Source organism: Lissotriton vulgaris, chromosome 3_1 (assembly GCF_964263255.1).
Source record: "Lissotriton vulgaris chromosome 3_1, aLisVul1.2, whole genome shotgun sequence".
Classification (NCBI taxonomy): Eukaryota; Metazoa; Chordata; class Amphibia; order Caudata; family Salamandridae; genus Lissotriton; species Lissotriton vulgaris.
In genome coordinates, this window is record NC_141689.1 from 1773736048 (window position 1) to 1773758894 (window position 22847).

A 22847-nucleotide genomic window follows, 5' to 3' on the forward strand; every position below is an offset into this window, starting at 1 on the left:
ATATTAATTTCATATTCAGTACTTCATAGCTTTTGGTTAAGATTTCCAAGCCTTAAGCAAAATGTTTGGCTTGATTATCCAATGGGAGATGGTGTTAGCTCATCTTGGATTTTCATGAACTATCAATACACTCTCTAGGTCCAGTCAAAACTTTATTTCCAGAACCATGTCGGTTGCACGTTCCTCGATACTGCAATGTTGTAAGTCAAAAGAACTTCCTTCTACTGGATTAGTAGGATGTCTAGAAGTAGACTGTTTGAGAATCTACATGCTTTATGGAACAATGGTTTAGCGAAGTTTCATGCAATTTGGAGGGCATTTGATTGTGATGAGCACTGTACACTTTAGGGGTCAAGTAGATAATAGGTTTTCATAGAACCTAATTTATAAAATACTCTTTTCTGCCATGTTGCATATTACCTAGCTATCTTTAGCAGACACAAACCTACAATGGAATTTTTTAGATATGCTTACTATGGATTCTTTATGGGAGGGCTAAGCAGGGCAGAATTAATCAAAGATATTCTTTGCTTATGGTATCAGTGCAATGCATTTTACTGATATTTCTTGAGGAAACCATTTGGTATATAGCGATAATATGGACAATAACATTTAAGTAGTTTAAATGTCATTTTTTACAATTGAAATTCTGTGATCAAAATCAAATTGAAGGACCATTTATACCATTTGATCTTTTTTTTATATTGGTTTACGTATTCACACCTTTATATCTGTGTACACATCACAAATTACACATCACAAATTAATTTCTTAATTTATCAGCTCACCACAAACCAAGATTGTGGAATCCTTCTGACAACATAGTTGCTGAATATTATTCATTCACATCCTTCACACTACATTAACACCTTTTTATTTTTAAACACAATCAGGCTTAACAAACTTATAAAAGTCCTTCTTAATATTTCAGCATTTTTTTTTTAATAATTGATTTATATTCTATGGTAATTATTTCATATAAAAACACACAGGACCGCTACTGATTCTAACTGCAAAGTGTACCTCCACTTCTCGCACAGAGAGACTGCACTGAAATAGTTGACAGACTTCTAAAGACAGGTTTTCCAGTCTTAGTAAAAGTGAATAAGCAGTATCTCAACACTCTGTTGCACGTGGGAATACATATCTGCTTCACAAACAGGTATGTTCATAGTAATCTGTCTTGTACATGGCAACAGTTAGATTTGATATGCCTAAGAACAAAAGCATTTAAAGTGCACTCTTCAATTCACAGGTTCTCAGAGGAGAAAGGCTCCTCGTTCTTTATTTCTTTACGCGGTGACAGTGCAGTCCATTAACCCTTTTTAGGTCTCGCCTGTCGATGCGCATGCGCATCGAGCAAGCGAGACTATGGGGGCTTATCCACTCTTTATCCACTGCAAGGAATTGTGGCGATTCCTTGCAGTGCCCGTGACTTTTAAGCTCAATGCGCATGCGCATTGAGCTTAAAAGCGCGTGCACGTCCGTCTTGTTTTACCCGCTCCGCCCCCTCCCCTTCCCGCCGTGTCGCATTTCTCCTCCCCCCTCCCCTCTCTTCCCTCCGTCTTGTTTGGTTGTCCCTCCCCTTCCCGCCGTGTCGCATTTCTCCTCCCCCCTCGCCTCTCTTCCCTCCGTCTTGTTTGGTTGTTTATTTTACCCGCTCCGCCCCTCCCCTTCCCGCTGTGTCGCATTTCTCCTCCCCCCTCCCCTCTCTTCCCTCCGTCTTGTTTGTTTATTTTTTTTTAAATCCCCACTTCCCCCCTACCCCCCATCAATGCCAACACTGACGCCGTGCTAAAGCCCGCTCTCCCTGCTCCGCCCCCTGCTCCGGCCGAGACGCATTTCTCCCATTGCAACGCAGTGTGTAGGCTTTACTCTGACACTGTACTACAGTCTGGTGACTGGAATGTCCTGTGCTTTCATTACTGTGAAACAGTTCTGCAACCTAGTGACTGCCATGCAGTGTGCAGACATGACCGTGACGCTATTCTGTAGTGTGGTGACTTTCATGCGGTGTGCTTTCATTACTGCATCGAGGTCCTGCAGTCCGGTGCCTGGCATACGGTGTGTCGGCGTTACCTTGAGGCTGTTCTGTAGTGCGATGACTTTCATGCAATGGGCTTTCATTACTCTCACACATTTTTTGCATTGTGGTAACTGCCGCGTAGTGTGCGGGTGTTGGTCTCATGCAGTACTGCACTTAAGAGAAGAGTGTGCTGTGTGTAGGCATTACCCCAATGCTGTTCTGGAGGCTGGTGGTTGGTTGGCATACATTGTGTATGCTTTTCTCTCATGCAGTCCCGCAGTTTAGTGAACAGCATGCTGTGGAGGCTTTACCCAGAGGCTGTTCTGCAGGCTGGTGACTGGCAGGCAGTTTGCAGAAGTTACTCGTGCATTTCTGCAGTTTAGTGAACAGTATGCTGTGTGTAGGCAGCATTACTCTGTGGCTCTTCTGCGGAATGCTGACTGGCAGGCACTGTGCATGCATAACTATCATGCAGTTCGGCAGTTTAGTGAACCGTATGCTGTGTGAAGGCTGCCTTACGCCGAGGCCGTGTTATGCAGGCTGCTGCTGCTGACTGACGGCACGCTCGTGCTTTCATTACTGGCGCGCGGTTCTGTAGTCCGGTGAATGGCATGCAGTGCGCATGCGCTGCCCTGGGCCTGTTTTGGGTCACCGGCCCTCAATGCTGCCTGCCTGTCTGCCTCATTCACGCTGCTCGCACTCCTCTGTGACAGCTCCTGAAACTCGCCGTTTGCCAGCTCTCCCTTCCTTCACACTAATAGTCCCGGAACAATTTTCACCCCTCGGTCTTGGACTGGCAAAAAGGAGCCTATAATACCCTTCGGCACTTCAGTGCGCGTGAGAAAACCCTCACCCTCACTCACCCACCCTCAACCCCTCACCCTCACTCACTCACCCTCAACCCCTCACCCTCACTCACTCACCCTCACTCACCCTCAACCCCTCCCCCTCGACCCCTCCCCCTCAACCCCTCACCCTCACTCACCCTCAACCCCTCACTCACCCTCAACCCCTCACTCACCCTCAACCCCTCACCCACCCTCACCCTGACCATCACTCACCCTCAACCCCTCACTCACCCTCAACCCCTCACTCACCCTCAACCCCTCACTCACCCTCACTCTCACTCATCCTCACTCACCCTCAACCCCTCACTCACCCTCACTCACCCTCACCCTCACTCACCCTCAACCCCTCACCCTCAACCCCTCACCCTCAACCCCTCACTCACCCTCACTCTCACTCATCCTCACTCACCCTCAACCCCTCACCCTCACTCACCCTCACTCACCCTCACCCTCACTCACCCTCAACCCCTCACCCTCACTCACTCACCCTCAACCCCTCACCCTCAACCCCTCACTCACCCTCACTCTCACTCATCCTCACTCAACCACCCTCAACCTCACTCACCCTCAACCCCTCACCCTCAACCCCTCACCCTCACTCACTCACCCTCAACCCCTCACCCTCAAACCCTCACCCTCACTTACCCACCCTCAACCCCTCACCCTCACTCACTCACCCTCAACCCCTCACTCTCACTCACCCTCAACCCCTCCCCCTCGACCCCTCCCCCTCAACCCCTCACCCTCACCCTCACTCACCCTCACTCACCCTCAACCTCAACCCCTCACCCTCAACCCCTCACTCACCCTCACTCTCACTCATCCTCACTCACCCTCAACCCCTCACCCTCACTCACCCTCACCCTCACTCACCCTCAACCCCTCACCCTCACTCACTCACCCTCAACCCCTCACCCTCAACCCCTCACTCACCCTCACTCACCCTCACTCAGCCTCAACTACTCCCCCTCACCCTCACTAACCCAAAACCCCTCACTCACCCTCACTCACCCTCAACACCTCACTCACCCTCACCCTCACTCACCCTCACCCTCACTCACCCTCACCCTCAACACCTCACCCTCAACCTCACTCACCCTCACTCACCCTCACCCTCAACCCCTCACCCTCACTCACACTCACCCTCACCCTCACCCTCACCCTCACTCACCCTCACTCACCCTCACCCTCACCCTCACACAGTGCAATAGTTCTCAGACCATTTCAGTTAGAGCTTTTAGAAATGTTTATGGCTTTTTTTATTTGTAATACTTTAGCATTGGCTACAGGAAACAAAAATGCTAAAAATTTACAAAAAAACCCATAAACAATTCTAAAAGCACTAACTCTAATGGTGCGAGACCTATTGCATTTCCAATGCTTGTTTTTGTTTGAATATTTTTATTAAGGTTTTACAGGTATACGCCCCTCAAAGAGGGGGGGGGGGGAGATACATCAATCAATCATGTGCGCAAGTCTTTACACCATGTAGGGTTACATAAAATTCATCATGATAAATTAACTGTAGAACGGATATGCCCGCCCGCCCGGCCGCCCCATGACATGGAGGGATGAAGCAAGTTGCACTTTGTAAGTTGTGGGAGCACGGCTCCGGAAACTAAAGGTGTCCTGATAGGAACTCATCCGAGTCGCGTCAGCGCCGGGCAGACTGTATGGGGGTGCAGTCCATTAACCCTTTAGTGGGCATGCTCCTTTCACCATCTGGAAGCTGTTGCTGATCCAGAGGACAGGAGTTTGAGGCCCTCCGTCACCAGCTTCTGCCTGCGTCTGATCCCTGGTGGTCCAGTGGTAGAGGGTCACTGCTCTGCTGCTTGACTGCCCTACTGCCTCTCTCTCTGCTCGTTCTGTCTATCTTTCTGCTCTTTTGCTTTTCTCGCTCTCCTTTATTCTGACTGCTTCTGCCTTTTTGGCTTTTTCTCTGTCCTTTATCATTTTCTTTTCATTTGCTTTCTCTGGCTTTTTTCTTTTTAATATTCCTCTTGCTCTCATCGCCACTGCCCTGCGATCCCCCGCTTCCCCATCCCCCTCCAGTTTCCCTTCCAGCTCCCTCATTTCCCCCCTCCCAACTGTCTTGCCTCCCCTCCCCCCTCCCACAGCACTTCTAAATGGCAGCTGCTGTGCGGTGAAAGTGCAGTCCACTAACCCTTTAGTGGACTTTCCCACTTTCTCCTTTCACAGCACAGCTCCTTCTGATAGCTGCTGCTGTTGCAGGTGCTGCTGACCCAGAGATCAGGAGTTCAAGGCCCTCCTCCACTTGCAGGCTGCTGCCTCCGCCTCATTCCTGGTGGTCCAGTGGAACAGCAATGACTGCCCTTCTGTCTCTCACTCTGCTCGTACTGCCGTCTCTCTTTCTGCTCTTTTGCCTTTCTCTTTCATTCTAACTGCCTCTACCTTTTTGGGCTTTGCTTTATCTGACCTTTTATCATTTACTTTTCATTTGCTTTCTCTACCCTTTTTCTTTTTCATTTTCCTCCTGCTCTCATCGCCCCTGCTATCCCCGCTGCTCCAGTGTCCCTTCCTGCGTTTTTCCACCTCCCAGCTGTTCTGCTCCCCCCGCAGTAATACCTAATGGTGGCCGATGTGCAGCTGTGCCTCAACCTTGGACGTCACACCACCCACCACCGAGCATCACCGAAGAAGACCCATGGATCCTTCACCTACTGGAACTGCAACCATACCTTCACCCATGCCAAAACACCAGCTCCACTCGCCGCCCAGCTGACCAACAGTGCAGCTGACCGAATCAACAGCATCCTCCTCAACGCACAAACCCTCCACGGAAATCTGGAACCTCCTCAACCCAACTTCTCCAGACAACGTATTCTTCACTGAAACCTGGACCAATCCCTGCTCAGGACCGAACATTGCCATTGCAACCAGCTACAATATCACTTGCAAAGTCCACCCAACCGCCCAGGAGTAGGCATCGCCCACACGAACAACCTTCGACTAACCACGCACTCCAATGACGAAGGACAACCATGGAACACCTCCACTTCCAGAACACCCTTAACACCACCCTCTGCAGCACCCCCAGTTCCCGACTGCGGTATCTGAGGTGGAAGACCTCTCAGCTCCTTGGGCCCTGAAGGGAGTCGGTAGGGATCCAAAGAGCAGGAGAAACGCTGTGCTGAGCTCTCTGATCTGACTTGCCCCCCCCCCCCCCCCCTCCCCCCAGGGTCGAAACGTTGACGCATTCCTTCTTTCCATTAATCAACTATACAAAAACCCACTAGGAACCAAGAATTAATTGATGTACCTATTGGTTTATTGCAATTATAGTTGACTCTGAAAAAAACGTGCGAATTGACATCTATGTATGTTCTTTTTAATGTATAACAGTTCTACACAAAATGTATGTGGTACATATGTTTTTTGTTTGTTTGGGCAGCAAGACTAATGTATTTATATGATTCAGATATGATGAAAATATATGACTATAACTTTATTTTTTTTGTGGTCAGTGTGCTTTGTTCATATTGGTATAGATAACAGTATCCTTGTACCCGTATAGGGGCGGATGCTCCAAGTAACGCATTAGGAAATACTATATCAGTGTGTATTTCGGTCTGACAGAACCATTATTACTAATTCTATTACCCACCCAGGTTCTGAGGGTTACAGGGTCACCCCATTACATGTAATGCTCTGATCTGACTCAGCATGGCAGATGGTCCTAGAAATACTGTTCGTGCCAGAATCAGCTGGAGGAATTTCCTCCGAAGTCAGCTGACTTCAGGAGCGAGATCGAGCAGGGTGGAGCAGTCCCCACACATGCTCAGCAAATGCAAGTGGTACGAGAGGGGCAGATTTCCGCCTTGATTTCTTGTGTTTCTTACGCTTACCTGAGGACTTGGAGTGCGACCTCTGGAGCGACTTGGTTGACTCTGGGAATGGGAAAGATATCAAACCCTGGACAGGGTGCTGGACATGGCACAGAATCTTATGCTTGCTGATGTAAAGTTTTGCTTCGTGTTCCCTGATGGCCTGTAGGTTGACCAACGCATGGTCGCTGTTGGAAATTATGGAGCTAAATGTCTCAGAGAGAAGAGCGAGAGCTCCGGATTTGTGTCTGGTAGCATGGAAACAAACAACATGATGTCAGTGCAGGGGAGTGGTACCTATATAGGTCCGCACATGATTTGCAGAGGGGAATAGAATCAGTGCACGGCAACAAGGTGCAACCTTCAGAGGCACCGAGCACTGCTGAAAATTTCTGAATACAGTCGGACGCCTGGAGAATATTCAAAAGGTGCGGTACCTGCAGCAAGAAAACTCTCTAAACAATTGAAAGATTAGCAACCTTACAGAAAACAATGGAGGGGCACAAAAATAAAATAGGTGCTGAGAAATGGCCTATTTTCCTACACTGAAATGAGGAAACGCACAAGCACGTCACACCACTGAGGTATGAGAAATACCCAGGAGAAACTAAAGACCCAAATCATTTACCTTGGGAACAGAGTTTTGGCATGGGCTTAACTGCACTACCTCCATATTTATCCCCCAAGATGACTTAATCACAGGAAAAGGAGGATATGATCAAATACCTGAGGAAGGAGGATCGGCTAGATATGTTCCCCATGGCGGTGGAAGGGGGTGGGTTGAAGCCGGTGATGCACCCAGAAACAGAGCAGTGCCTACAAAACCACTGGAGACTGCAGCACAAGGAGATCACACACAAGCAAGCACCGCTAGATTGACTGACAGTAATTCAGCAGGATGAGGGATGCAAGCAAACAGACAAGAGGCTGATTCCAAGAATGTGGATGGGCCCAAGTCCAGTGTGTGATCTGTCCCAGAGCATAGACACCGCAGCAAACACAACCCAACTATTACCATTAAAAAGGGTCTTTTCACCTCCACCATTCCCTTGAAAGACTACCCCTCGGTTGGGGTCAGAATTATGGTCCACATCTCTTGGAACCCCTCAAATTTATTAAATATTAACAACAAAAAATCCCTAATATCAGCAAAAACTCTAGAGTTTGTTTGGGATATACAGACCTAACAGGGTGGATGTGAATCAGTTATTTAGCATAGTGGTGTCAAGAGAGGAGAGAAAGATTGGTGTTGGTTTACCCCGTGTAATGAAGGAGAGCTGAATGCAGAAAAGGATGCATTATTGAAAGCAGTAGTGGATATGTGTCCGATGAAAAAAAGATTCGACTAGGATCTCGAACTGTAGTCAAAACAAGTGTGAAGCATTGGCTGATTATTTTGACAGATTTAAGGATGTGTTTGAAAGATACTCAGGTATAGGCTGTCCTCCGGAAATGGCGCAGGAAGCTGTAGGTGTTACTTTTGTGTACAGATTGTTAATGCATGTTAGGAGTCAGGAGTCCGATAATGACTATCTACATTGGATAGCAGCCTACTAAGCCTGGGTGAGTTTGTGAAGTTCATTATCCATTACGCAGCGTTGCAAGAGAGAAAGAAAGAAAAGGTAGAATCGAAACTGATGTTGCTGAAACTGCAGAATAAGCAGAAAACAGTTAAGGGTGTGGGGCAGGGGAGCCATCAGGTGACAATCTATGCGGATGATCTCATTTATATCAGGAATATTGATCGTGTCCCAGCCCAACTGGCCCAGTTACTGGAAGATTTTGCTATGCTCTCCGGATTAAAAGTGAATGTGGATAAATCCTGCCTCTACCCGTTTAAGGAGGGGCTTCGTGATCTAGGTCTCACCATGAGTTACACGCTGGTGCAGTGGAAGCCTGAAACGTTTCGCTACCTAGGACTCCAGATCTACCGCTAGTCGAATTACCTTTTTGATGGGAATCAGGGAAGAGCAGTAACGTCCATCAAATCGCAGATGCGATTCTGGAGCATGCTATCACTGGCTGTGATGTGTAGGATCGTATTCACTAAAATGGTGATCCTCATGCAGCTCTAGTACTATTTTACGAATTTGCCAATGTATGTGCCAGCTTCCTTTTTTGCCGCTTAGAGAAACAGATCAGGGATTTCATCTGGGGCAATGCCAGACATAGGATAGCATTGAAAAAACTGTACCTGCCGACAGACCAAGGCGGGCTGGCGGCTCCTTGTTTTGAACATTACTATCTAGCCTCTCAATTACAGTGGATTGCGCAGTGGCAGTCAGATAGGCATTGTGCAGACAGGGAAACTACGCAGCCGCCCTACTTTCTGGAGCATATAGTTAAGCTATTCCACCCGGGGGCACGACTGTGACCACCGGAACCTCTGCTGCTTGCTGTGGCCTATAAATGCTTTCATAGGAGTCTATACATAACGCGTAGTGTGATCCCCTACGTGCTGGTGATACCCTTAGAGGGAACTCCCAGTTGGCAAGCAGTACTGACAACCCCTGCAATCAGGGAGTGGCAAGAAAAAGGCATCCAAACTCTGAGACATATACCAAGAGGGGACGCTCACACCATACACAACACTCGTAGGCAAAGAGGGGCAATAGCCTGGGCAATTTCTCACCCATCGTGCGGTGGTGGCCTCAGTTATGGCTAAATGGGGGGATGGTACTACAGAACCACTGACGCATCTCACCATGCAGTACCTACACGTCATGGGACTGGACAGGTACCTGACGCACTGGTTTGCAGCCTCACTCAGAACTCATGCAACGATCAGCCTTTACACACTTTGTCACAAATGGGAACAGGACCTAGGTCACCAGTTCACAGATAAGGAGTGGGCCCAGGTCCTCGAGAGCCCGACACGCATCCCCAGGAACATGTGCTTTCAGCAGATATTTATTCATAATTCATAGGGCAAACTGCATGCCTGCGAAAATGAACCAATATTTTAATTATGGAGATGCCCCATGCCCGAGGTGCACCGATACTGGGGCTGACTTGATACATATGTTCTGGTGCTGCACCAGGGTGGGTACATACTGGAGTGAAGTGGCCGCACTTCAGAATGTCTGTACTGGTCAGGAGCTGCCTTTTGATTGGCTCACATATTTATTACACACTTTCACAGGACACCCAACACAAAAGTTACGTCCAGATTTTTAGATCTGGGAATGACAGTGGCCAAGAGGCTGATTAGTAGAAGATGGAAAGCATCCGATCCCTCCCACATACAGGCTTGGCGTAATTCTAGGCTTGCTGGGGCCAAAGCAGAAAGCCTCGCCATCAAACGCTAAAAAACCCAGGGACTGTGTAAGATCCCGATCGCCACATACTGGGACACTATCTACAGCTAGACAAAGTTTTTGCTCAAAATGTATCTAAGTATCAAACTAACTGAATTTGCCAATGCTTGTTCGTGGTGGAGTAAGACGTGCATATTTACTGTATCTTGTAAAATCAATACCTCAGGAACTCTCCAATGCATCATTTACGCTGTGGTGTCTAAAATACATAAACATACAGTCTATTTATATACATTGGTGTTGGGTTTCTTGAGGGTCTCAGTTATTTTTTCAGCAATTGTTTTGGTGCTGTATGTAGCTTTACACTTGTTCGTTTGTGTAAGCCTTGCAGCTCAGAGCCACAGCTAACCAGGGTTGAGCTAGAGTGTTTAAAAAATGACACCTACAGGTCCTAAAGGGGTTGGTAAGTGTATTCCACGGTGAGGTTGGGCACCAACACAATATAATAAACTCCATTTCCTCACAATGTTCTTGTGATGGACATATGTTATTATAGTACTGGACAATGAAACCATGAAATGTTTGCCACCCATCATTCAACTACGATGGGTTTAACATGTGTCATGGTTACTTATGTTCCATGTTATGTATTTATGACAATACATAACATGACGAAAAAAAATACAATCACTTCAACATGTTATTGCATGACTAGTCAAATGTACTAACACTTCATACTGTTAAATAGCATTTGTGCTAGGAGCACTGATCATGTTACAATAACCTGATTTAAAAACACGTCAGTATTTAGTGCTTATTTTACATTTTTTAAATTTACCTCTTGTAGGAACAGAGGAGTCAGAGACGCTACGCGATCTAGCCGCAGCAGGAGATTTTAAATTGTGAGACACAGCTCCTGGTGACATGCTGCTGTTTGCATTGTGCTCTGTAAACACACTGGGTGACTGTGCCATGTGTGAAAATGATGCTGATTGGCTAGGCTGCTCCCAGGTTCGACAGTATGCTTTTCTAGAGGAATCTGGTGAAAGGTGCTGGCTTAAACCCTCAATTGATTCTGGAGTACCAGGGCCAGAGGCTGTAGGAAATGTAAAAATGACCAATCAGTACAAGGAATACAACATAAGGTGGCAAACTATATTGTGAAAGAAGAGCATTAGGGAATACTTTGTATATAAATAATCATAACTGTAAATAATTTTTATGCAATTATATAATCAAAAGCTAAAACAAGCATCTGACATCATCCTCACAAGTACTTCACAGCTATAGGTTTAGTTCATATTGACAGTTTATATGTAAACAGCATACAAAAATAAATATCTTCATCTCCATCAATCAGATGTACGCATTTCTAAAAGAGCTAAGTAGATAAGGAGATTCAACACTTTCAATGTATAGGTCTCGATCAATCATATCCTGTGTTGTTCGGAAATTACATTCAAAAGACTTGATCAAAGTAATGGAAAGGTTAAATCTTTTTTACATCACTGTGATTCATAAAGTCGCTATTTGAATCAGAAAAGATTGGGCAGAGAACAGCAATATTTCCAGCAACCCAGAGCCTAATCCACCCTTAAAGTAATGCTTTGCTGTTGAGAACAAAAGTCTCAAAAAAGAGCCTGAAGAAACATTACCCCCAGTCAAGAGTCTTGCAAGCCAATCTTAGATATGTGAAACCAAGATAGGATAACGGCTTCCTTTGAACCAAGGGGCAGCAGTCCTTCCTAATTCTCTTTGGGTGAACACTTTAAAAAAACTAGGTTATTACAATGACTGCTCTTGCTCAGTTATTCCATATTACACAACAGAAGCCTGTGACAGGTTTAGGAAAACTTCTGGCATTAAACAATTTAAAAAATAATCCACATACAATGAAGTGTGGCATAGCTGCCAAAGATGGTGGCCACAGCCTACAGATGCTTTGATAAACCCCAAAATATCCTGCACCATCCTACTATGTTAACCACTGCCCTAAGGGAAAAAAGACCCATCATGTTGGCACCCACCTGATTGCTAAATGGTGGCTACTATCTCCCCCTGCCCACATGGCCATGCCATCCAACACCATTTCACCAACACCGGCCCTGAAGGCTGCACTGGCCAGAACCAGTGGTTGGCATGCCCTGGGTGTGCGGGGGAGGGGTGGGTCATGGTATGGGGGCTAACGGTGAGGCACAGGAGTCTGCATCCCTGGAATCCTGCTGCTGCGGCTTAGAAAGGCTTGAAAGGTATGGGGTCACCAGGACTCAGAGGTATTGACACCAACTCCAATAATGTGGCTGCTTGTTAAACTGTGATGCTAAGCGGCGAGTATGGCTGAGTCAGAGAATTGGCAGCAGTAGAGCCAGGAGCACGGCCTGCATTACACAGATTCCGTTAAGATCGCAGGAGTGAGGGGAAATGATTACAGCCATGATCAGCAATGAAAACATTTTCTATGTCCCTCCTCCCCAAACCTCCTTCCTGAGATCTATGGGCTGTTACCAGAGGACCGTTTGTCTCTCATCATGGCATCAGGGGCTGCCCTGAGAGACTGGACAAATGGGCCTTTAAGTAACTGGAGGTTATTGAACAGGGGTCGATGGAGGAACACAAGTTGAGCTGACTTCCACATATGATACACCCTGGAATTATGGCCTAGCCAATTGACAAGTTAAATGACAGCAATATGTGGCCCATACTTGGGAAAATAATAAGAAGGAAAAGGCATAATTTGACAGAATAGTGAGAGTAGGGACAATTGAAGAAAAGGTCACACTAAAAACGCTCACAAGACAATAGCCCAGGAAAGGCATTGTCTCTGCCAAACTACAAACAGTGGGTACCAGCACCTCAGCAGGATATAGGCCTGGGGTGCGACTGAAACCTGGCTCTCACTGGCAGATCTCCAGGTGTGATTGCGGACAGCAAAGTCCTAGCCACTCTGCGACTGGTTGGGAACCATCAGGTTTGGGAATTGCACTTACAGCTTGCTCCTCCTCCCTGCTGGGAGAAGATAAATGAATAATGGCAAGGGATAGGCCACCGTGCTACTGGGAAAAATTGATAACTATACAAAACATATCACTGTAGTGTCCACACAGAGCTAGCTGTGACTCGAGAGACAATGAGAGCAGCAGCAGAGATGGTGTCCCCCTTGATGATTCTTTAAGCCATTTAAGCAACCTATGTTGCCCTGGCGGGTAAGATTAAAGGTGAGAGGGTGCAAGTCTCCTTCTTCCATCTGAACTTGGTAATATGGGAGATCAGATGGCTGAGGAAGATCTCTACAACTAAAGACCAGTCACAGACCTTCAAGGCAGAGTTTACTCATCTTGAGTTCGACCACTAAAGTTACAGACTCTCCAGACCGATATTGTCCAGACATGAAAGGATACTGCACATTTAGAGAAGTGGGCTTAGGATGATTAGGGAAAGGTGCTCCACTATGCCCCTGATCACCTGGATACTGAACTATCTGGACTGCTATAATTTTTAGCAGCACCTTGCAAAAGTGATTTAGAAATGGATTCCTTGAAGATTATGGTCTTTCTCGACCACACGTCCAATGGTGCTAAACATCATATCTTGAAGTTAAAAAGAAGCTCAAAGCAATGTAAATTAACTATGTGTTGTTTCTGGCAAGGCTGAAGCTGGCCTTTCAGTGGCGATCACATTTTCTGACACACCAGAAAGTGGCTGGGACAAAAGAGGCTAAAGGGGTAGAGTAGAGACACCAACAGCGAGTGCTGTGCCACAGAGCTCAAAGATCTCTCAGGCTTGAAGGAACACGAAACACCAAGATGACGAACCACAATGAAGAAACCAACTACAACAGAGGCAATAAGGGTGAAGGGTCTGGGGCTCTTGGTTAAAGAACATTGAAGGCGACACAACAGGTGTTTTGGCTTGAGTTACTGTTGAGCAAAATGGTTTAAAACTTGTTGAATGTTGGAAAATTTTAACAAAAGATTTAAACCATAAAGCGCTTCATGACTGTTTAGTATGCTGTTGTTTTTCCCTTTTTCTCTCTCGACCCTTTGGTGTGTGGAGGGTAGTCGTACTTGGGAGAAGGGCAAAGCAGTGTCTTCCCTACCCCCTTGGTAGTAGCGATCATGTTCCTGGAAATCAAACTAAATGCTTTCAGTTAAAGACAGAAAAGTGGAGCGTTTTAGGGGTCATAGGGTGGTGTCTCTATGATTCTGCTAAATATTAGTGCCAAAATGTAAGCATTTTTGTTAATACAAACGGTAGGATAAGGTTTGATGGGAACATAGAGGGTGTGATCACATATATCTGTTTTGGAACCTATCGACTGTAAATAGGTAAATTCAAAGCGAGATGGGGCCACAGTTGTTTTGAGACTGTGCAGCTTCACAGGCAAGGTCTCCCATAGTCTATTAATTTTATATAACAATCATACTGTTAAATACTGCCATACAGAAAATATCTCATAATTGGAAATAAAATACCTAAAACCACAATTATTGTTCCAAAGGTGTGGCTTCTGGCTTTAATTGCAACATGGAAAAATAGCAAACGTACATACCAGGCAGATTAATTGTTTGATCACCGAGAAAAAGACGTCGGGCAATACTTCTTCTATACCAAGCTCTTGGAAATGCCAGAATTTCACTAAGTCGCCGCATATCATATTTGAATGAAGCAGATCCAATGTCACACACAGCTGGTAAAGAGAACATTGAAAAATAGTTAAAAATAAGTTAAAAATAAGTTCAACTGGTTAACGCAAAGTTTTCATAGAAAACACATCTTGTGAAACTAAAAACAGCATTATCAGATGTTTTTTGTCATTTGTGGCTACTCTTTGCCCACACTGCCTAGTCTCAATTTTTCAAAGTATAAATAGATTTCTAATATTAGGCACAACAAATTAGTTCCAAGAAAACAAAAACTCAACTACGTAAACTGTCTGCACTATATAGTAATTTGTAGTCACACCATCTGCAAATTATAATATAAATCTAGACACTTGCCATGAGTGAATCATAAAGAAGGCTAGCCATGTTCAAACTTAGGGGCATGAAAACCTGCATGAAAATTCACACATAATAATTCCAATCAATCTTCATTGTGACACAAAAATCAACACATGAGCAATATTCTGTGAGCTATGAACCAAATACAGCATTGTGCGTACTGTTCTTGTACTATATTCAGACTTATCTTTAGATAAGCACAGGATTGCATTTACCAGTTTAAGAACTTATTGAGCAGAGGAGATCTAGAGGAGGTGTCTAAGTTGAAGACTTAGCCCATGCCCTTTTTAACCACTTAAATTAATAAGGCTTACCAGAAAATTAAGTAAGTCTGCAAAGGATTCGAAGATATTCAGAGAACACGCTAATTTTACCTGTATTTATCTATATTTATTTTAGGTTTTGTGAAAAAATGAAGCTGAAATGTTTATATTTCTGCATTTAATTAACCAGTTAATGTACAATTGTGCCCGAAAGCCTGACAGGTTTCAATGATATATACACAGTCAGGTGGTAAAATATGCACGTATAAGAAAATATGTAATTTTAGGGTCAAGGTGTGCAAATCTACTGCTGTCTAAATGGGCTACTTCTTACTTCTTTTCTCTACTTTCTTCATTCCCCCTTTGTTCATAACAAGCAAGGAAAGGAAGACAAGTCATCTACTGTAAATTGGGGGAATCCCCTTTTTTCATTCAAACTTTTTATTCAGATATGAATGTGGAACAAGTTAAGCTGCACCACATAAGACTTAAAAATATGATAGAACCATAATGTTGCAGGCAGTAGCAGTGTGGTTGTGGGGTGAAGTCCTTAGGTTGGGATTGGTTGATGCAAGCTGGTTTGCTCAGCGTGCAGATTACTATGTAACCCCGGGCATAACTAATGGACAGAGCAGATCAGAGTAAGCTCTCTCTGCCCATGCTAAGTGCGGGGTTGTTTTTGTTCTTGCAGAGAGGGGTCTCACATATCCTGAGCCAGGTCCAGGAAGAGGTGAGGTCCTTTCCCCGGACATACTGGGTGTGTAATTAACATTTAAAAAGACTGTAAGGAAGTGAGTATCTAACCGACCTTGTTAGCTGATTGGGGTTCACCTGTCTGTTTGTCTTTAACAGATGTTACCAATACACCAGGTGCCGAAGAGGAATTCAGACAGTTGAAGGAACACTATATCATTTACTGTTGATGATTCACTTATGTGTTTTTTGTGTTATATTTTTTCACACATTTAGTCACAATTAGGCAGTAGCATTAACGTAGAACAGAGGCCCTGAAGAAGGCCTATGGTCCTTTTCCACGACAGGCTGAAACATGTTGGCCCTCTCGCAGCTATTTGTTTGAACTGCGATTATTGTTTTGCACTGTTCTTGTTTTTAAATCGGAAGGGGCTTACGCCCAATAAATAATCTTTCGTTAAGCTCCCTATCCTTTTTTAATCACCACTTTTATACTTTCTTGCACTGCACCTTCTCATCATATCAACATCATATGGTATAATGAAGTGATTGTGGGTCGTTACCCCAAGCCTACAATGGGGGTATGCTGGCTGTCTCAATGATCAAGAGACACAATACCCTGGTAGGATTACCAGATGAGAAATTGATCTATACATGACATTGATGGGAATCCTTAATGAGGTGGATTGTCAATCACAGGTGTCCCATATTTTGGTGATTTGGTCTGTTAGTTTAATTTGATTTTTACTTCCTTTTGTACTTAATGAGGCATTAGGATAGCTTGTAGGAAATCACTAAAGGATTTCTAGTTTAGACCCCTAAGTTTGTTTGTTGTATATGTAGCTCCTTCGGGGGATAGAGCTTAGGCCAGGTCTTTAAACATCCCTCCAGCCCTCCACTATCGTATTGTTATTTGTGTAGAGTGGAGAGGTCCCCAAGCCAGCCCTCCACAATCTGACACAAGTATAATATACCCGGTAGAGATAATTAAATTGTATCAGTCTGAGCCGCATTGCTATTGCAGCCTCCCTAGGAGAATATAAGGCATCTGTCCAATCCTCCTCCTCCAGTGGGCCAAGCTCTTCCTCCCATGCTGGTCTAATTTTATTCTAAGTAGTGGAGCTATTAGTGACAAGAGACTGCTTCGACAACCTGCTCCACCACCCAATCTTCTGTAGTGCCTGCTTCCAAACTTGAAATACTACTTGAGTGGCAGAGGGTAGAGCCTTGCGCACCGAAGCAGTATATAAGATCGTATGAATAGTGCTTGTCCCCATGTGTCTCCGCTCTACCATATATGCCGGGTCTGATCTGTCCCCATACCACCAGTTGTTCAAGATTAATAACTGCGAGGCCATATAGTATGCATGGACATCTGACGTGGCCAGGCCCCCACAATAAGTCGACTGAAAGCAGGTTTGCAGTGCCACCCTATGGGCCCTTCCTGCCCACAAAAACTGCCACAGGGTCGAATTAACTCATCAAAACCACGACGGAGGGACAGGGAAGGGATAGTTCTGCAGTTGATACAGCAAACGCAGTAGCAATACCATCTTATAGATGGCCGACCGACCAGGGTGGGGTAGGAGCATGTGCGACCAGGCCTGGAGTTCCTCACATATCCGCACCCACACCAGTTGAATATTACGCTCCCACAAGACATCCCTGGAGTCGGACAAAAAAAAAGTCATCTGCACCAACCACGCCCAAGGGCCGAGTTCCACTCGTGGCCCCAAAATCCACAGGGTAGATTTGCGTGGGTTCATAAATAGACGGGATGATTCCCCTAATATTTCCATAATCGGGAGCAACCTAGGACCTGTCCTATTAATATTCATCAGAAAGAACAGGACGTCATCAGCATACAAAGCAATAAGATCAGACAATCCCTGCGCCCACTCAAAGCCGTCGATCTGTGTGCCCATTCTCACCCATGCCGCCAGCGGTTCCATAGTGAAGACAAAAAGAAACGGCGACAACGGGCACCCCATGCGGGTTCCCTTGCCCAACGAAAAGGTAGGGGATATAGACCCCGCAACACGGACCAGCGCTGTAATATCAGTGTACAGTAATCTCAAGTAGGATAAATTCCTTGGTCCCATATTGAGTCGGTCCAGAAGGGCGAACAAATACGAGTCGAACGCCCTGTCCAAATCCGCGAGGAGTGCCCCAGGCACATCAAGCCCCTGCACAGTATCTATAGCAATATGGGCTAGCCGTATATTATGCCTTGTCGCCCTCTGGGGCATGAAGCCAGCCTGGTCCGGATGGACCAGCGAGGTGATGTACTGCTGAAGACGATTAGCCAAAGCCCTGGCCAAGATCTTAGCCTCAATATTTAATAAGGAGATGGGAAAATAGGATTTGTGGCGATCTGGGGGTCGCACTGGTTTGTGAAATACTACCATCTCAGCATGTCTCCAGTCCTGCGGGAGACGACCACACTCCCTAGCCTCCTCGATTACACGCAGGAAATGGGGACCCAACTTCACGAAATATTGCTTGTAAAACATACTTGGATACCCATTAGGGCTGGGAGTTTTTCCCGAGTTGAGGTTGCTTGGGGCCACTCCTCTATGCTTTTTATTGCCTCATCCTACTGTCACAGACCACAATTCAGTTCTTTCCATGCAACTATCTATATCAGTTTGAGGAAATTCCACCTACACCCTTATTGGCCTTACCTTACTGATATGTGGATGCACATATATGCATGTATATATATATATATGAAATCCAAAGAATATATTACCTACCAACAGAAATGCCATTTCTGGTGAATACTCTACCTAACCGCAGATTCCTTATCTTATGAATATTCCAGGGGCTTGATCCAGAAAATTCTCCCAGCGAGGACTCCTGCATGTTGACAGGTGATGCTTTGGTCATGATCTTGTACTTCCCTGGAATGGACAGAACTGAGACGCATATAGGGGTCACCACTGCACTGCTCCGGCAACACCCACATTTCTTAAACTTTTCCTTTCGGCGCCAGTGCTGACCAGTGTAAAAAAATTGTGTGTGACAGTGTGCAGAAATCTAACTTCCGACATTTATCAGGGAATGCAGATGGCCACTTCACAGATCAAGCAGGAGGTTGGCAGTGAGGAATCTGCAGTTCGATTGAGCACCCTCCAGAAAGCATTACCAAAGGTAAGTAACATGCTCTTCTGACGGATACTTCTAACCGTAGATACCCCACCTTTAGAATGGATAACATAGCAGTCCCTCCCAAAGGCAGAATGTCTTAGGAATGGACTTAAACTTCTTAAAATCCTGCAGAGCCAAGTGGGTAAAATCGCCATCTATGGACCTGGCCGTCAAGGAACTAGTGTTTTGTGAACATATGCACCGATGCCAGATCGTAGCCTGGCAGATATCCAGGATAGACCCCGCCTCCCCTCTGCTAGCACAGTTGTTGCAGCTTTGGGCCAGGTGGACTGAGCTGCAGGCCTTCATGACACTCTCTTCTAGCCAATGCATCATATATCTTCATACAAAGCACTCTTCACCTCAATATAGTCCTCTTCTGTTCCACTCTTTCTTTCTTGGTGCCAGGGAAGAGTTGGTCATCTATGTGGTAATCACTTGTATGGTCAATGTAAAAGCTCAGCTCACTTTTAGGACCAAGCTGATCAAAAGTCTCCTCCTCTTTCCGGGGGTGTATCAGAGCAAAGAGATCTGGTAGAGTAATCAACTGTCTGATAACAAAGGACAGCACCAGTGTTAGCAGTAATGTAGCCTGATTCCTCAGTATCAATTTTTCGGGAAAGGCAGTGGTGTAGGGAGGCTGCACGAACAGCACCTGTAGCTTACACAGCTTGCAGAACTGACCAGAAAGCCAGTTTTGGATGTCAGTAGCTGTAGAGAACAAACATGCATTACCTCAAATGGTGTGCATAAGAGGAATGTGAAGCCCATAATGCTGTCCTATGGCAGCATGACAAAATGTTTCTGGGGTAACATGCAAGCCAGACCTTTCAGAAATCTACAACAAGTGAATTGAAAAGGTAAGGCTGATCCGGCAACCATAAAAAAGCCAAAGTGGACAATATATAACACTTGACTGTGCCCACTGCAAGATCATGCTGAACCAACGACAAACAATACATCAGAATGTTTGGCCTGCAGAGGATCAAGATGAAGGGTTCCACACAAGACCAGAAATGTATCCCAGTGTCTCGCTTAAATGGATTTTGTTAAAGGAAGTCTAGCTGCAAGAATAACATCCACTACCTAGGATGGCAGATCAAATAACTCAGCTATCGCCGCTCTTTCACCATGCATGGTAGAAAAGACTACTATAAGAGGCACCCTAGCCTACAAACCCCCGGGACCTAAGCAACTCTCCGCGACACCACCCCAACCTCATTGCCCCCCTAGCAATTGTTTCTTACCACTACGTTCTACTGGGCGACCTCAACGTTCACATTGACAATGGCAACTACATTGTCCTCCTGGAAAATCTGAACAACATCGGCCTCACCCAACTGGTTACTGAACCCATGCACAATGCCGGACAAATACTTAATCCTACTTTCACCTCCAGTGACAGATTCAAATTCAGCCACACAACAGAACTCACCTGGACTGACCATACCATTGTACACTTCACCATCACAGATGCCCAGCACACCATCACCAAGCACCAAATCTCCTCTCACCACAGCTGGAGAAAGGTCACTGATACCCAATGGTCACAGGTCCTCACTACCTCCCAACCCGACTCCTCGGCACACCCCGACCAAGCTGTCCAGAAATTCGCTGCATGTATCAATAGCTGTGCTGCGAATCGCTCCACTGAAACCAACAAAATCTAACGAGACCTCGAAACATGCCTGGTACACCCCAGAGCTCAGGACCTCCAAGTGCTACTGCCACCAACAGGAGCAACAATGGCACTTCATTAAGAACCCCACTGACAGAGCCATGAAGGAAGCCAAGAAAGAAGCCATAACCAACTGCATCGACTCAGCGGCCAACCACACAAAGGAGCTCTTCAAAATAGTCAGAGAATTTTCCAACCAGACAGCTACAGAGAACACCATCCACCCCTCTACCCACAGCCTCCACGACCTCAACCAACCAGCAAACGGCCAAACCATCACCACCTGGTCTCCGCTAACCACCTTGAACACCTCAGCCATCATGTCCTCCATCCACTCTGGGGTGCCAAACACCCCGCACCCACCACCTCTTCAACCTCTGCACTAACCCTATCAGCTCTCAACTTGCCAGAATCCTTAACACCTTCATCTCCACAGCAACCTTCCCGGACAGATGGAAACACGCAGATGTCGGACCCCTCCTAAAGAAACCCTCCGCCAACTCCAGCGATCTCAAAAATTACCACGCGTACTTCTTGCTCCCATACCCGGCCAAAATACTGGAGAAAGCCATAAACCAGCAGCTCACTGAATTCCTGGAACAAAACCACCTACTGGACACCTCACAATGAGGAATCAGGGCAAACCACTACACTGAGACTGCCCTGATTGCTGAGACTAACGACATCAGAACACTCCTCGACTGCAGAGAAAAATTCTGTCCTCATCCTCTACAACCTCTCTGCGCCATTCAACACCATCTTCCACAACACCCTTATCAACCGACTTCACAACATGGGCATGCACCAAGATGGCCTCAAGTGGTTTGCCTCCTTCCTCACAGGAAGCACACAGAGCATTAGGCTGCCCCCATGTACCTTCACACCCAAAGACATCATTTGAGACGCACCCAAAGGATCATCCCTCAGCCCCACCGTGTTTAACACCTACATGACCCCCCCTCGCAGACGTCTTTAGATCCCACTGTCTCACCATAATTTTCTACGCAGACAACACTCAACTAATCCTTTCCCTCACTGACGATGCTGCCAATGGAAAAACAAACTTCTCCAATGCCATGACAGACCTAGCCAACTGGATGAGAGACAACTGCCTCAAACTCAACTCTGACAAAACAGAACTACTGATCATTGGGAACAAATTCTCTGCCCGGAACCACAGCTGGTGGGCAGCTCAACTTAGACCAACCCCCACATCTACAGACAATGCACATAGCTTAGGGATCATCCACGGCAGTCAACTGACAATAAAACGACAAGTCAACGCATTCGCTTCCTGTTTTCACACACTTCACATGCTCTGCAGAATCTTCAGAAGGATCCTAACCAACACCAGAAAGACTGTGCCTCAGGCCCTCGTCATCCGCCACCTCAACTATGGAAACGATCTCCAAGCCGGCAACCCCACCCAGCAACTCAGAAGGCTCCAGACCATACAGAACGCAGCAGCCAGACTCATCCTGGACCTCCCCAAATGGGTATGCATCACCCCCCCCCACCTGAGAAACCTCCACTGAAGATACTCATGCATGCCTACAAAGCCCTCCATGACCTAGGATCTTCCTACATCAACCGTCAAATCAACTTCTACCAACTCTCCAGACATCTGCACTACGCCACCCTTGCACACACACGCCGCAGTTGTCGCAGTTGCAGCGGTGTCCGTTCCTTCTCCTACATTGCTACCAGGACCTGGAAGAACCTTTCCCTCCATCTCTGTACAGTCCACTCGCTGGCAGACTTCAGAAAGAGACTCAAGACATGGTTCTTTGACAGACACTGAACCTAGGGGTGACAGTGCTACACTTTACACAGGCTGATTGATTGTTGCAAGATGCAGGTCTATGACCCTCCTGTGTTGCTGAGACAGTAGGGCCTCCTGAAGAGGTAGCTGGATCGAAGGGCAAATGTGCACACTCAAAAGATCTGGGTATTACAACCAACAACTTTTTGGCCAATCCAGGGCTATTAAGATGACTTGAGCCTGGTCTCAACTTATTTTCTTCAGAACTTAAGGCAGGAGAGGTAAAGGTGGGAATGTGTACAAGAGACCCGTGGGCCTTCGTATC

The 22847-nt window shown here is 46.1% G+C and overlaps 1 protein-coding gene across 15 annotated transcripts in view; it reads right to left on the bottom strand.

Annotated features, from left to right (window-relative positions):
• The window catches only part of BLTP1 (bridge-like lipid transfer protein family member 1), a 1831302-nt gene that overhangs the window by 180857 nt on the left and 1627598 nt on the right, over positions 1-22847 (bottom strand). For all 15 annotated transcript variants that reach the window (XM_086962202.1, XM_086962209.1, XM_086962198.1 and 12 more), the window contains 2 exons: positions 14526-14663; positions 10815-11072 (listed from right to left, as the gene is read on the bottom strand). In XM_086962202.1, the coding sequence (XP_086818328.1) occupies positions 10815-11072; positions 14526-14663 (396 nt within the window). The remainder of the gene's footprint in view (positions 1-10814; positions 11073-14525; positions 14664-22847) is intronic.